Below are 14,115 nucleotides of genomic sequence, written 5' to 3'. Positions count from 1 at the left end.
CCATGAGAGGCTAAACAGGGAAAGACCTTACTTTCCACTGGCTATTCAATAAAAACATCTCCTGGTTATGGGTTAGCACATATTTATTGATTAAAAAAGAAACTCAAGCTGCAAAGGTTCCTGCAGTGTATATGTACTCAACATTACATCATCCCCATCCTCTCAATTCTGTTTTGTTCCCCAGGTGAAGAGCTAATTTTACCACCTGGCTGATGCACCACTGGGTGACCCACATTCCCCATGTGTAACCGTAACAACAAACCTCTAAAAGAAACCAGCTAGCGTCTACATCTACTGTAGTAGTGATGTCAGGTGATCATTATGACAACTACAGCGGACACCAGCTGCACTGAAAGAAATTAAGATCCTTTAGTAAAGCTTTGAAACACTCATTATCCTCTCTTGATGACTCTCCCACAACCAGAAACATTAGTTACCAAAAGGATTAAGATTAGATACAATCGGCTAGCCTGACGTGTCTCTGATGTGCTAACTGCACTGTGCTAACAGATAGCAGCAGCAGTGGACGCAGGTGTAAACAATGCTACAGACATACTGAACTCAGCCTGCAGCTATTCTGCCATTTGGCACAGCGATAGAACCAAGTACAGCTGGATTGAGAGGGAGTGACTGGATTCAGTGATTTGGAAACTATTTAATAGCTGCTTCTGCACTTAGCTGGAGAATGAGTGGATGACAGCTATGACACACTTGCTGCAGAAGCAACTAAGTTAGGCAGATATATTCCACAGTTAGTTCTCAAAAACAACTCAGTAGACAAAATTCTATTTATAGAAACACAAAGTAGCTTGTGTGCACATTCAGGAAGTGTGGGGACACATCATATTTGTTGATGCTGACGGCAAAATCAAAGCACAGCTAATTCATAGATGCGCTTGATTAAAGCTGCACAGGATGGCTCTAAGAGAACCCCAGAAACAAATTTGAGGACACAGGAAACTGAACGTTCAGAAAACAGAAAAGCGCAACCAAGAAAAGGGAATCAAGTAACTGCATCATTGAGCATGCAAGAGGCAACGTTCTATTTACCGTAAGGCGGTGGAAACTCACTTCTGAGCTATGAAAAGGCAAACAAAAAGGGATTAATACAGATGAGTTACGTATTCAACCCCACTGCTAGAAGTGTTGCTGAGAACTGATCGACATCCACACAGAGCTGTTCACTGGCATTGGAAACCTCAAAGAGTTTCCAGGCTTTAGGCCAAAACGCCAGCCACACAGAAGAATGTTGAACACACTTGCAAAAGAGTATATGCTGAACTGGAAAAGCTAGAGGAAAATGAAACCCCAAAGGACCCTGTGATGACACACAACAGACCAACAAAGCAGTACAAATCGAAGGTCATCTCACTCTGCCTATGGATGCTGATCCATGAGCTAAATGGCGCTTTTGTTTCCTCTAAGTTGGACATCAACAAAGGTTACCGTCAGCTAGAGCTGCATCCTCACATCCATTACATCACTGCCTTCACTACTCACCTCATCAGGCACCTCATCAGCAGCCAAGATCTAGCAACATGTTAGCAGTGAGGACCTCAAACTCAGGGGCACTGAAAATGTAATCCTGCTGTCTGCAGTACTAGAGCTTGCTCACCAAGCCCCTCAAGGTATTGCCAAGACCAAATTCTCCTCAGAGAGAAAGTTTGGTTTCCCAATATTGGAAACAAGACAATTCACCAGAGCAGAACCATTCAAGATGACTGAGTTCCCTGAGGTGTGCAACCTACATGGGATCTTATCACAGAAAGCCAATGTCACACTTGAAAGATCTGTGCTCACATAGCTCCAATAAAGTCCTGCTCTCAGCAGTGAGCAGGCTGCAGACACAGCACCCTGACGCCCTCCTCCTCATCTCTGGAGACTTCAATCATGCCTCTCCATCATCTTCTCTGCCCAAATTCACCCAGTATGTCACTTGCTACACCAGGGACAATAAAACACTGGACCTCTTCTATGCCAACACCAAGGAGGCATACCACTCTCTCCCACTCCCTCCCCTGGGCCGTGCTGACCACAACCTTGTACACCTCCAGCCCGTGTACAAACCTCTTGTGCAGAGGCAGCCTGCTGTCACCCGCACAGTGAAGAAATGGTCCGAAGAAGCCGAGGAGGCCCTGAAAGACTGTTTCAACACGACCCTGTGGGATGTATTCAGCGACGCCCATGGGGAGGACATTGACAATCTCACCCACTGCATCACGGACTATATTAACTTTTGCGTGGAGAACACCGTACCCACCAGGACTGTACGGAGCTTCTCCAACAGCAAGCCCTGGATCACCCCAGACATAAAGGCCCTCCTGAAGGAGAAGAAGAGGGCTTTTGTGTCTGGAGACAAGGAAGAGCTGAAGACTCTTCAGAGGGAACTGAGGAGGAAGATCAGACAGGAGAAGGACAACTACAGGAGGAAGATGGAAAACCAGCTGCAACAGAACAACATCTGTGGGGTATGGAAGGGACTGAAGACCATCTCGGGCTTCAAGGAGCAGAAGTCCCAACCTGTGGGTGACCGGGGGTGGGCTAATGACCTGAACTTGTTTTTCAATAGATTTGATCAGGTACCCACCCCTCCCCCAGCCCAGTCTCCTCTGCTGCTACCCCCACCACTGTCTGTGCCCCCAATAGACTGTTCCTCCTGTCCCCCCTCCCCCTCGCACATACCTGACACTTCACACTCTAACCTATACCCATCCCCCCACCAACACCTCCCTGCTCCAGCCTGTCCCTCACACCACACCAGGTGAGGAAGGCCCTGAAGAAGAACAGGGCCAGGAAAGCGACAGGTCCGGATGGCACCAGCTCCAGGCTCCTGAAGTCCTGCGCAGACCAGCTGTGTGGGATCTTCAGTCACATGTTCAACCTGAGCCTGAGGCTGGGGAGAGTCCACAGCTGTGGAAGACGTCCTGTATTGTTTCAGTGACACCGCACCCCAAGGAGCTCAACAGCTACAGGCCGGTAGCTCTGACGTCTCATCTGATGAAGACGCTGGAGAGGCTCATCCTCGCCCACCTGCGCCCACTGGTGAGCTCCGTCATGGACCCGCTGCAGTTCGGCTACCAGCCGAGCATCGGGGTGGATGATGCTGTCATCTACCTCCTCCACACCTCCCTCACTCACCTGGAGAAGGCTGGAAGCACTGTGAGGATCATGTTTTTTGATTTCTCCAGCACATTCAACACCATCCAGCCCAGGCTGCTGGGGGACAAGCTGCAGGTAGCTGGGGTGGATCACCACCTCACAACATTGATTCTGGACTACCTCACACAAAGACCACAGTTTGTGAGGGTGAAGGGCTCCGAGTCAGATCGGCTTCTCTGCAGCACTGGTGTCCCGCAGGGAACAGTTCTGGCTCTGAATCTGAATCTAAAGGCACATAATGAAGAACAACTGAATTCTTCCTTTGTGAGCACAGATTCACACTTCACAGTGTGAATCTTCTGCTGCTGCTATTTCTCAGACCCGTGAGGACCAAAATACCTCGTCTGCCCTGACACTATGTGCATGGACAGCCCGGTGTGTTAAAGAGACAGTGTAGACCAAGCTAAAGTGGAAGGGAGTCCTGATGACCAATAACATGCAACAGCATCAAGCCAGAATGCCACAGCGTGGACCACTCAGACACAGTGGGAGGAAATGGCTCCAGCATCACCTGGAACTTCCATCCTTCATTAAGATCCGAGTGGTACATCCCTTGCATCATAGTGAACCTGACATGGATCTTGAATTGGATGACAGCAATGTTGATATAGAACCAGAACCATAGTCACACAGATATCTGGCCAAGCATCATAGATCAGCCTCTAGCTGTGAGCAGAATTCACATTCAATGTTCAATGAACTCTAAAGCCTCCTTTAAATTGGCTAATGTGTTAACAAAAGTTGGAGAATCTCAGCTATTCCCACAAAGTTTAACAAAGCTGTGACATTTTCTGTAATGGACAATTTTGTGAAGGAGTTAGCAGCTAGATCGCTGTCAGGTGATCATCACTTGAGCTACACTGAGCATAATTAACCCGCAAGCTCCTTCAGTACAACGTGGAAATGATCATTTTCTTCTTTTCATTGACCCTCCTACACACAGAAACATTACAACCAGCAAATCGTGTGTTGCTGATGCTAATCTGGACTTTGACCAAAGTCATTTTCTATGTTTTCTATACATTAATTTCAATTGTACTGCTTTTATTTCAAAGACAAGGTGATGGAGGAATCCGCGTGGGAATGTTTCCCCTAAGAATGAAGAGACTTTTTAATATCTTAACCACAGATACAGTTTCAGACCACAAAAGAAAAAATCAGTAATTCATCAGTAGATGATCTCTACATCACTGAACAACCTTTTTTTAAATCACATTTATACATCTTGGGTGTTTTTCTATGTAATTCTATGTATTGTTTAAAGATATTTTCTCCTCTTCTGAAGTCTCGAGGTTAATAGCAATGTCTTTTTCAGGGTCGCACAAAACCTCTTTGCCTATAAATTTCATGGAAGGCCATGATTGTCCATTGTGTCCGTCTCATTTAGCACTCTGAGCCCAGCAGGGTGTGGCTGGGTACGTGCATGTGTGTTTAATGACACTTATAGGCAGGAACACCTCAAACCAGGCATTGTGCCCAAACTGTTCATGCTACTTACACACTTTAAAGTTTAGACTAATATTATCAATAGGAATGGCTTAGCTGTAGATTTTTCTTGTATTTTTCAGCAGCACAACTATTGTGAGTGCGTGTTGATGCTTGACTCCACTATATTCATTCAGGTCGTTTTGATAGTTCCTTCTCCATCACCACAGTCGGATTTTGCGCCAATGCTGCAGAACTATGATGCAAAAAGGACAAAAAAAGCAGAGCTGAACAAGACTGCAGAGCTGGGGGATGTCTGAGTTATGGAGCGGACAGGCCAGAATATTTTGCGAAAAGTGTATTTGAATTGTTCATTGCTGAATCTAAATGTCAAATAATAAATAAGGATGGAAACAACCTCACACTGGGAACGAATCCTCCCTTAAGGACACCTCACTATAGACCTCCCACTGCAACCAGCAAGCAAACCATCTCAACCAGATAGTCCGAGGGGAGAGGAAATACGTTCTTACAAATATTGATTGCTAATCACCAGTTGCAGAGAAGAAGGGGTCAGAAGACACCAGTGGGCAAGTAGAAATGCAGCCCTGAAAATGAGCCTTTCCACAGCCATAAATCTACCTTTACTCCAGGAAAGCATTCTCCACCTATAATGTGGAGCGGCTGCTCCACCCTCGCTGTGTGAAGGAGAGGTATATTTATCTGGATTACTGTAAATATACACACCCTCTTTGTATATTCCGAATTCTATTCTATTTTATTTTTATCTTAATTGTCTCTGTGTGCTCTTGCTGTTGTTGTGCTGTAAAGTTCCCCGTGTGGGACAATAAAGGACCTGAATCTGAATCTAAAGGCACATAATGAAGAACAACTGAATTCTTCCTTTGTGAGCACAGAAATACGTTCTTACAAATATTGATCGCTAATCACCAGTAGCAGAGAAGAAGGGGTCAGAAGACACCAGTGGGCAAGTAGAAATGCAGCCCTGAAAATGAGCCTTTCCACAGCCATAAATCTACCTTTACTCCAGGAAAGCATTCTCCACCTATAATGTGACCAGGAGGCAACTTCTTTTTCAATCACTCTTCCCAGTGTCACGGTCGGCTCAGGACCATGACAAAAATGGGAAGACACCACAACAGAAGAAAAAAGGCAAGTCATTTTAATTTAAATCAACAAAAACACAACATGAGATACGGGCACAAAGATAAAACACACATAAGTGGGAAGTGGTGGCATCTATCATCAGATTCTCCCAGTTCTTGACCTTACTGGATTTAGCAGATTGGGAACACCAGGCTCAGGTGTCCCCAAAGAGTCCACCAGGCCACACGCCTACTGGGACCTACAAACACAACAGCAGTCAGACAAGATAGCAGGACTCCCCGTGTGAGGATCCGCTTTCCTTTTCAGACTTGATATTAGAGATCAGGGGACAAACTGGACATCTTCTGTATGGATACAGGAATAAACAACAGCGGAATAAACCAGTGCAGATCAGGGTGTGGAACTGATGCTTCCACACTGGCACAACATGCAGCGGCTCATTAGCTAACTGCACCCCATCCCACTCAGTATCACGGTGTTTGTAGTAACGACTCACTCATTCAGAAATTTGGCAGGAATGAAAATGAGCAGATACTCGTATATGGCACTAGCAAAGACTGATAATAAAAGTGGCACAAAACTGAATGATAGATGATCCAGAATGTGATACACATAGTGATTCAGAATGATTGGGTATTGCTGATATGCCAGAAGATCTTGCAGATCAAGTCACCAAAGATATAACAACCACGGCTACAAACAGCAGTAGAGGTTGGTTAACAGGAGAACAAAGACAATTGTGAGTAACAAAACAACGATTCTGGCAGAACCATCACAGGGATGGTGGCTAACCAAAATGGGAGGATCAGGGATGGTGCATAGACCACTGCAGAAAAAAGAGGCTGCAAATAAAAATCCAAAATTCGAATCATATCATGCTATTCACAGCAAACTGGTAGCATCAAAGCAGCATAGCCCTGGAGAGGAAACCTAATTTCTACACATTCGCATTTTTTGGACACTGTTACAGGTTTTCACTTTTTTTGTTTAGGTTTAAAGCTATTTTCTGAAGTTCCATAGGTTAAAAAAAAAACACAAGCTAAACATTTCAGTAATGTTGCTGAAGTTTCTTAAGGTGTCATCAACAAAGGTAAAGCAAGCCCATGTAGTTATATACTAATACTGCTTATATATGTAGAATACATGTTGCGCTATGTTGTGCAGACTGTGTTGCCACATCATCCCAGTCATCCTGAATAAACGAGTGCAGTTATAATCCAGCTACAACCACAGAATCAAATCCTGATCTACTCATGATGAAGAGTTTTAATCCTTGTCATTTGAAAGGGTTTAAACTTGACCCCGATTAATCCCTTTATTCTTGTTGGGAACTTCTGATAAAAGTTATTCTGTTAGGGGTGATTCAGCAAGATATCTGAACAAGAGCATCACTAAGGACACATGTCTTGTGCTGTCCTTGGTTGTGTGTTCCTAATATCCGACTGCAATTTCATTCCCGTCCAGCCCTGGAGGAGGGAGGAGCTAGAATCAGCAGCAGAATAAGAGCTGCCACAGATTCACGGGTCTCTGCTAGATCCAGCTTGACAAGGTCAGATGCTGCAAGTCCGCTCGGATCGTTGTTACGCAAATCAACCCGCAGCCAGTTTGGAGCCAAAAACAGCAGGTTGCAGAGAAAAGTGTCCCCGACCAGCCAGAGCCGACAGCTGGAAGACGGTGTCAAAGTGCGGGACCACTGACCAACTCAGACCCCCCTAGTCCCCAAACTACAACAAGAACTAATAAAGGCTTTAAAAAGGCAAATGTGACAGAATGTAGACTCCAACACACGTTATCTAAAGTTGAACCTGCAATTGAACAACAGGTGACGCCATCAGCGCTGCAGCACCAGTGGAGATGTGACCATTTTAAATAGGCGGACAAATCTGGCAACGTCCGAATCACCAAACTTATACCGAGTGTCTGCAGATACCACGTAGGCTCCGTGGTCGTCGGAGGTCTCCTGGTGCCATGGAAACAACACGCGCATCACCTCGACTAACAGAATCCGGGCGAACGCGTATTCGCGGCAGGGCTGGCGACGTCCACAAAAAGCTGGATGCGGATTTGAACGGAACGAAGCCTAAAGAGAGAGGAGGAAAGTTTGGAGGCAGCGAGGCCCTCACCTTCCAGAACGGATGCGATCACGCCAAAGAATTGATAGAAGCGCCTCCGCGTAAATGAGCACAGAGCGTCCGTCTACGCCGCTGTGGACCAGCTTAGAGGCGCAATTCAGCGCACACAGCCGCAGCCGCCGTCGCTCTCATCCACTCACTCAAAGCGTCTCCTCGATCCTCCTCCTCCTCACGCCCATCAGAAGGCATTTGCGCAGTTTGGAAGCGCCGTCATCTCCGTTGGCGGCTGATGGTCCACCTTCTCGGGCGTCGCCTGACTCTTCACCCTTGCGGCATCGCTGCGACCCCGCGGCTGCGCGTCACGGCCGCCTCTGCGCTCAGACTCGGACGGAATCGCCCCCACAACCTGCGACCGCAATACACACCTGAACGGAGCCAAGGCGTCCGCCGCTGCGCTGCTGCCCCCATGCGGTTCCCAACCAACTCCAGAGCCACAGCTGAAGTGGGTGCAGAGGACATCTCCCTGTCCTAGTCATGATGAGTTTCCGTGGTGAGATGAAAGAGGTCTTTGGAAAGCGTGCACATCCCACGCGTGGTTCCGCCCGCGTTTACGCGCAACCTCCCACCGATCATCTCTGAGAGGCATTTTCAGTCATTTAAAAGTCACAATAGTGCGTCAGATCAGTTGTGTGGTTGGTAGAAATGGTTTAATTTGAACAGGCATGTAGACATTAGCTACTTTAGACGATTTAACAGGTCTTGACTAGAAGGGATTGTTGTTGTTTTTAAATTTAAACTCCTAATTTGATACAGGGGTGAAAGGTTATATAAGACTCATTTTGAGCTTAGATTTGCTCAGCCCTGTTAGTGCTTTTAGCATCACATCCATATCATACTTGCCTTGCTAATATTTGAAAAAAGTAATTGTAAAGATTTTCAAAGGCAACACAGCTCTTGCCTTGTTAAACTGTATATCCATAGCCTATATTAAATTAATTGAAATTCATTAATGAAATGAGAAACTTTGATTAATGTTGTGCTCCTAGCACATCTTTTTCAGTGTTCTAACTAGCATTTCCTATTTATGCATTTGAAGAATATAATGTAAAGAAGCCACCATCCACTGTCAGCATTATAGAAGCTTTGGTACAAAAGAGCCATTTAAAACCACACTCTAAAAGTTCATAAATATTTAATAAAATCCTCAAATGAAAATTCTTGATTTCAATATAACTGCCAATAATAATAATAATAATAATAATAATAATAATTTAAAAAACAGCAGTAAATACAAAGTGCAAACACCCTAAAGACTTCCAACTGGTGTCCCAGTGAGTTTGGAACAGCTTCTTCCCCACGACCTTCCTCTCATCACCACACTGAGCCATCAAAGCTCTTCAAAAAAAAATAATAATTAAATCAAAGGTTGCTAGAAGCTCATCAGGAAAAATCACCAATAATAAAAAATTGACTTTGAGGAGCAACACAGTCACTTTCAAAAGCCTTTGATTTTTAGAACTTAGACTGTTTATATACAAAGTTTCACCATATTATAATCGTATTTGTGATTATCTGTGGGTTTTGTAAATGGTGCCAACTTTAAAAGGGGATAATCTATTATACATTGCTGTCATTTTTTATTCTGCTATGCATATTTTCCACATATCCTTCCCCAAAATGTAACCCTCCAGTCCTCCAACTACATCTGTCCATTTTTATAATCTGCTTCTGCGCTGCAGGGTCTTATGGGTAGATTAAATTTATCCAAGGCTCGTGGTCATCACTGAGACCAACATGGCCTCCACTGTCTGCTACACTTCGCCCTGCTGCAGATTTCTCTCGTAGTTCTCCAGGCAGATATGCACACGCTGGGTGAAATAGCTGAGGTCTGAAATGGCCTGGAGGAGATCAGTCTGGACCAGCGTGATGTCGTAGAGCTCAGAAGTGCACGCCATGCGGGTCTCAGTCCCATCTGGATCCAAAAACACCTGAAATATCCAAAAAGAGGAGGGAGAAACCAAAGCAAATGGGGTAAATTGATGGTTTTTTATGAAAGGAACATTAGCAAGTCATGCTAAAAATGAGGTGGTGAATAAATACAAATCTGAGCTGACAAACAGCAAAATGGATCCCAAAACATGTAAGATTTAAACATTTGCCTCAACAATTACATGTCCAAGTGCACCATAAGACTTTTTTCTTGTTTTTTTTGTAGTTATTGTGTAAAATAAATGATACCTTGGGATGAACAATGGTGTCTTCATCATTCTGCCGTATGTTATCATCTATGAAGATGTGCTGCACGCTTTGATCAAAGGGGTCAACCCAAAATGGCTTCCCCCCACGAATGGAGAAGGTATTACTCGCCCACCTAGAGAAAACCACAGAAAGAGCTGGGAAAGAGAAAACCCCAGAGACAGTCGACATGAGCAACAGGTGCATACCACTCAAAGTGATCCTGAAATCCTCCCAGGCCCTGGACAGAGCTCAGGTACTGGTACAGGCCTCGTTCGCCATTACGAGTGGACACACGGTCCTCATCTCGTGTCAGCACGATTCCCCTCTTATTACAGCGGATCTTCCCCAGGGCCATGTTCACTTTCAACTGAAACAACAGAGACAAGAATTAACAAACAAGTCCCATGTGGAAACCGCCACCAGCGTTGACCAAACGGACAGGATTTCTTAATCTACTTGAAGGTCAGACAGTGACTCAACCTCCTCAGGTGGCTCAGACTTTAAGCTCCTACACAAGGTGCTCATGAACTTTTCCACCTGCACCTTTGAGAGCATCTTATGCAAGAGCATAGATAGGAAACTGTAGTAAAAAGGACTTCCTGGTCCTAAAAACAGTGGTACGCTCAACAGAACCACCCTCCCCAACCTGCAGGACATCTACTCCAAACGTAGTAAGTTAAAGGTCAAGAAGATTCTAATTCAGCCTTGCCACCCTAGGCACGTTCTTTTCTCCCATCAGGGAGAACTATATTCCGCCCTAATGGAGAATTCTATGAACAATGACTGAAAATCTGCACCTCAACAATAATATAGATTGGGCAAATACCTGAATGTAAAAAATGTGAGTAAATCAATCTTTCTTCAAAAGGCCTGAGCTGGCTTTGTTGCAAATATCTGCTTCATATGGTTCAGCAGTTTTAGCCTGTATGAAATTTTTTGAAAGTGTGGAAACCAAGGCGACTCACGCTGAGGTCTGAAAGTTCAGGGAACAAGGGATGTGCCCCTTCATTCAGAGCTCTGAATACAGCCCTCAGCACACGAGGTAGGTCGCCCCCAAATGTGCGGAAAACCACGGCAAATTCCCTTCCTTCCTGCACCAGGTCTTTAAGCAGCTGGAAGAAGGAGGGCAGGATCCAGTGGTACAGCCGTCCATCCTCTCCTTTCACCGCTAGCTCTCTGTCGCCCTGCGGGGTGACACAATCACAAGCTAGGATGGTGATTTACATCCAAACTGCACGGGTGTTTACACACCTCTACACACATATATCTCAGTTGAATGTGGACTTTCTATTTGTATTTAATTCCATAAACTACTGTGTAAAATGACCTGGCCTTCTATGTGACGCTTGCCTTGATACCATTGGGCCAGAGGAGGAGGTCTAGGTGCTGGTCCAGTATTCTGCGGAAGCAACGCCCTGCAGCTGAGGTGAAGCCCATCACACGCCCAAACTGAGAATAGTAACTCACAGCGCCATCACATGGTGGCTGCAAGGAAGGCGAGTCACTGAGCCATTCCCAGTTTCCTGAACACAAATTGCGAGTGCAGGGATCTTGTGAGCGTTTGGTCCTTTTCTAGTACTAATCACAATAACAACAATCGTTACTTATGTGGCATTATTCAAATGCCTGAATTTCAATGTGCTTAAGATGAAAGTGCAAAAAATTAAAGAGATTCAAATTAAGGAGACTGTTTGTGGTTGTTGTTGGTTTGTTTTTTGGCAGCATTTGTGTCGCCCATAGCAATACGGCCCCGGGACGCTAAGGGCTTATTGTTGTGTGACCAACTCCGGATCTTGTGTTTTGAAGATATTTGAATCCTCAAAATGCCACCAGCCGTTATATAACAACTGCTAATAAAGTCAAAAAGTGGATGGACCAAATGGGTCTGGGTGACTGGGTTAAGGGCAAAACATGAATCTGGATGGATCTTCAGACTAACTGCACACTAAGGGACTAAATTAATAAAATATTAAGTCTCTCTGTCACCTTTACTTAAATGATAAGCATAAATATTTGAACAGCTTATTTAACAATGTATTTAATGGTTCTGTTACTGATGGGGGGAGGGTGTCCATGACAATAGATGAGGAAATATGGGATACCCTCTGGTCTTTCACAGACTCCCACTTGCACGTAGATAAGATACACAGATTACACACTGCTCAAAAAGATTAGAGGACTGGGTGGGTAATCTACAGTTAATGGGTAGTTACTCCAGGAGAGCTGGACAGGGCCATAGAAGGTCCTTAAACCCTCAGCAGGATCGGTATCTGCTCCTTTGTGCAAGGAGGAACAGGATGAGCACTGCCAGAGCCCTACAAAATGACCTCCAGCAGGCCACTGGTGTGAATGTTTCTGACCAAACAATCAGAAACAGGCTCCATGAGGGTGGCCTGAGGGCCCAACGTCCTGTAGTGGGCCCTGTGCTCACTGCCTGGCACCGTAGAGCTCGATTGGCATTTGCCACAGACCACTAGAATTGGCAACTACGCCACTGGCGCCCTGTGCTCTTTACCGATGAGAGCAGGTTCAACCTGAGCACACGCGGCAGATGTGAAAGGGTCTAGAGATGCTGTGGAGAACGTTATGCTGCCTGCAACATCATTCAGCATGACCGGTTTGGTGGTGGGTCAGTGATGGTCTGGGGAGGCATATCCCTGGAAGGACACACAGACCTCTACAGGTTTGATAATGGCACCCTGACTGCTGTTAGGTATTAGGATGAAATCCTTGGACCCGTTGTCAGAACCTACGGTGCTGCAGTGGGACCTGGGTTCCTCCTGGTCCACGACAATGCCTGACCTCATGTGGCTAGAGTCTGCAGGCAGTTCCTGGAGGATGAAGGAATTGATACCATTGACTGCCCCCCACGGTCACCTGACTTAAACCCAATAGAACACCTCTGGAACATTATGTTTGGGTCCATCCGGTGCCACCAGGTTGATCCGCAGAGTGTCCAGGAGCTCAGTGATGCCCTGGGAGATCCCCCAGGACACCATTCGTCATCTCATCAGGAGCCCCGACGATGTCAGGCATGCGTACAAGCACGTGGGGGCCACACAACCTACTGAGAATCATTTTGAGTTGCTACAATGACATTTTGGCAAAATGGACCAGTCTGCTGCATCATTTTTTCACTTTCATTTTTGGGGTGTCTTTGATTTCCCCCCTCTATAGGGTGATCATTTTCATTTCTATCAAATTATGTGGCATCATTTTGTTACCAATACATCACCTACTTTTTGTCAATATTGTTATTTCTTGGTTTTCATGTCACACAAGTTACGCATTTTTTTGTGTCTCGGAGACACTGTTTTCTTGCATGGAAACCAACCAACACCTGTGGATCATAGTGTAGAACACCACAGATGAACAGGTTTTGACCAGCTTCACTTTATTTCTCTGCACCTGTTGCTCGTTGGAATCTTCAACATGTCGGTATGGTTCACCAGGTCATAGTGTTGTTAATACAAAAACCCAATAGGATATATAACTTTATTATAAGTATGTTATTGTGACAAAACCAAGAATGTTGGAACTTTATTGTACCTTTTATAAATCAAGCACCTTTCATCCATTAACAATGCAACAAAAAGTGCTTCTCAATGTAAACATTCAAATTGCATCAAATCCCCCCGAAAACGACCCCGAGGACAACCCAGACCCGGCTCCCGACAGTATGGCCATTTTCCACCAGGGATTCGTAAATAGGAACAGGACATTTGGAGTCGTTTACAGACGCTTTCGACACTCTACCTTCTCTGCTCATCCTTCCCCAGGTGACGGTGGTCAGGAAGTATTCCAGAGCCGCGACGGTCCCCTGAGTCGTCACAGTGTCCGAGATAAGAATGGTGTTATTCAGGTCGATATGCAGGATTAGCTTTTTCTTCCGTTCGTGATTTGAGGACCACAGCCACCGAGAGACCGGGGGTTCCCGGCAAAGAGTCTGCGGAGCGTCGCCTGTGTCTGTGCCGTCGTGGTCCCGAGCATTGTGGCCTCCGTCCATAGTCATTTCAGCCATTACTGGAAGAGACCTGAATGCCGGCTTCAGTTTGACATAAACACATACGGATCTTACTCGTTGACAGGCACT

General features: G+C 45.5%; 2 protein-coding genes across 2 annotated transcripts in view; both read right to left on the bottom strand.

Moving 5' to 3' along the window:
• Positions 1-8,827, bottom strand: part of klhdc8b (kelch domain containing 8B) — a 35,130-nt gene extending 26,303 nt beyond the window's left edge. The window contains exon 1 of the mRNA XM_003962892.3: positions 7,836-8,827. The gene's annotated coding sequence lies outside the window, so the exon portion shown is untranslated. The remainder of the gene's footprint in view (positions 1-7,835) is intronic.
• A 135-nt stretch (positions 8,828-8,962) lies between these two features.
• Positions 8,963-14,115, bottom strand: LOC105419218 (uncharacterized). Its single transcript, XM_011620641.2, has 6 exons — positions 13,779-14,115; positions 11,373-11,545; positions 10,988-11,206; positions 10,229-10,389; positions 10,023-10,155; positions 8,963-9,772 (listed from the first exon to the last, which is right to left on the bottom strand). Exons 1-6 carry the CDS (start codon positions 14,041-14,043, stop codon positions 9,596-9,598), a joined length of 1,128 nt encoding a protein of 375 aa, XP_011618943.2. The 5' UTR covers positions 14,044-14,115; the 3' UTR covers positions 8,963-9,595.

This window comes from Takifugu rubripes, chromosome 3 (assembly GCF_901000725.2).
Source record: "Takifugu rubripes chromosome 3, fTakRub1.2, whole genome shotgun sequence".
NCBI classification, from domain to species: domain Eukaryota; kingdom Metazoa; phylum Chordata; class Actinopteri; order Tetraodontiformes; family Tetraodontidae; genus Takifugu; species Takifugu rubripes.
The sequence above is the reverse complement of the archived record's forward strand: the minus strand, read 5'-3'. Positions and strand labels throughout refer to the sequence as shown.

Coding starts and splice junctions, on each gene's coding strand:
- LOC105419218 (XM_011620641.2), bottom strand. CDS start 14,043: ATGGCTGAAATGACTATGGACGGAGGCCACAATGCTCGGGACCACGAC. Junction 11,546..13,778: donor GGGAAGGATGAGCAGAGAAG/GTAGAGTGTCGA, acceptor ATTTGTGTTCAG/GAAACTGGGAATGGCTCAGT. Junction 9,773..10,022: donor ACACCATTGTTCATCCCAAG/GTATCATTTATT, acceptor TGGATATTTCAG/GTGTTTTTGGATCCAGATGG.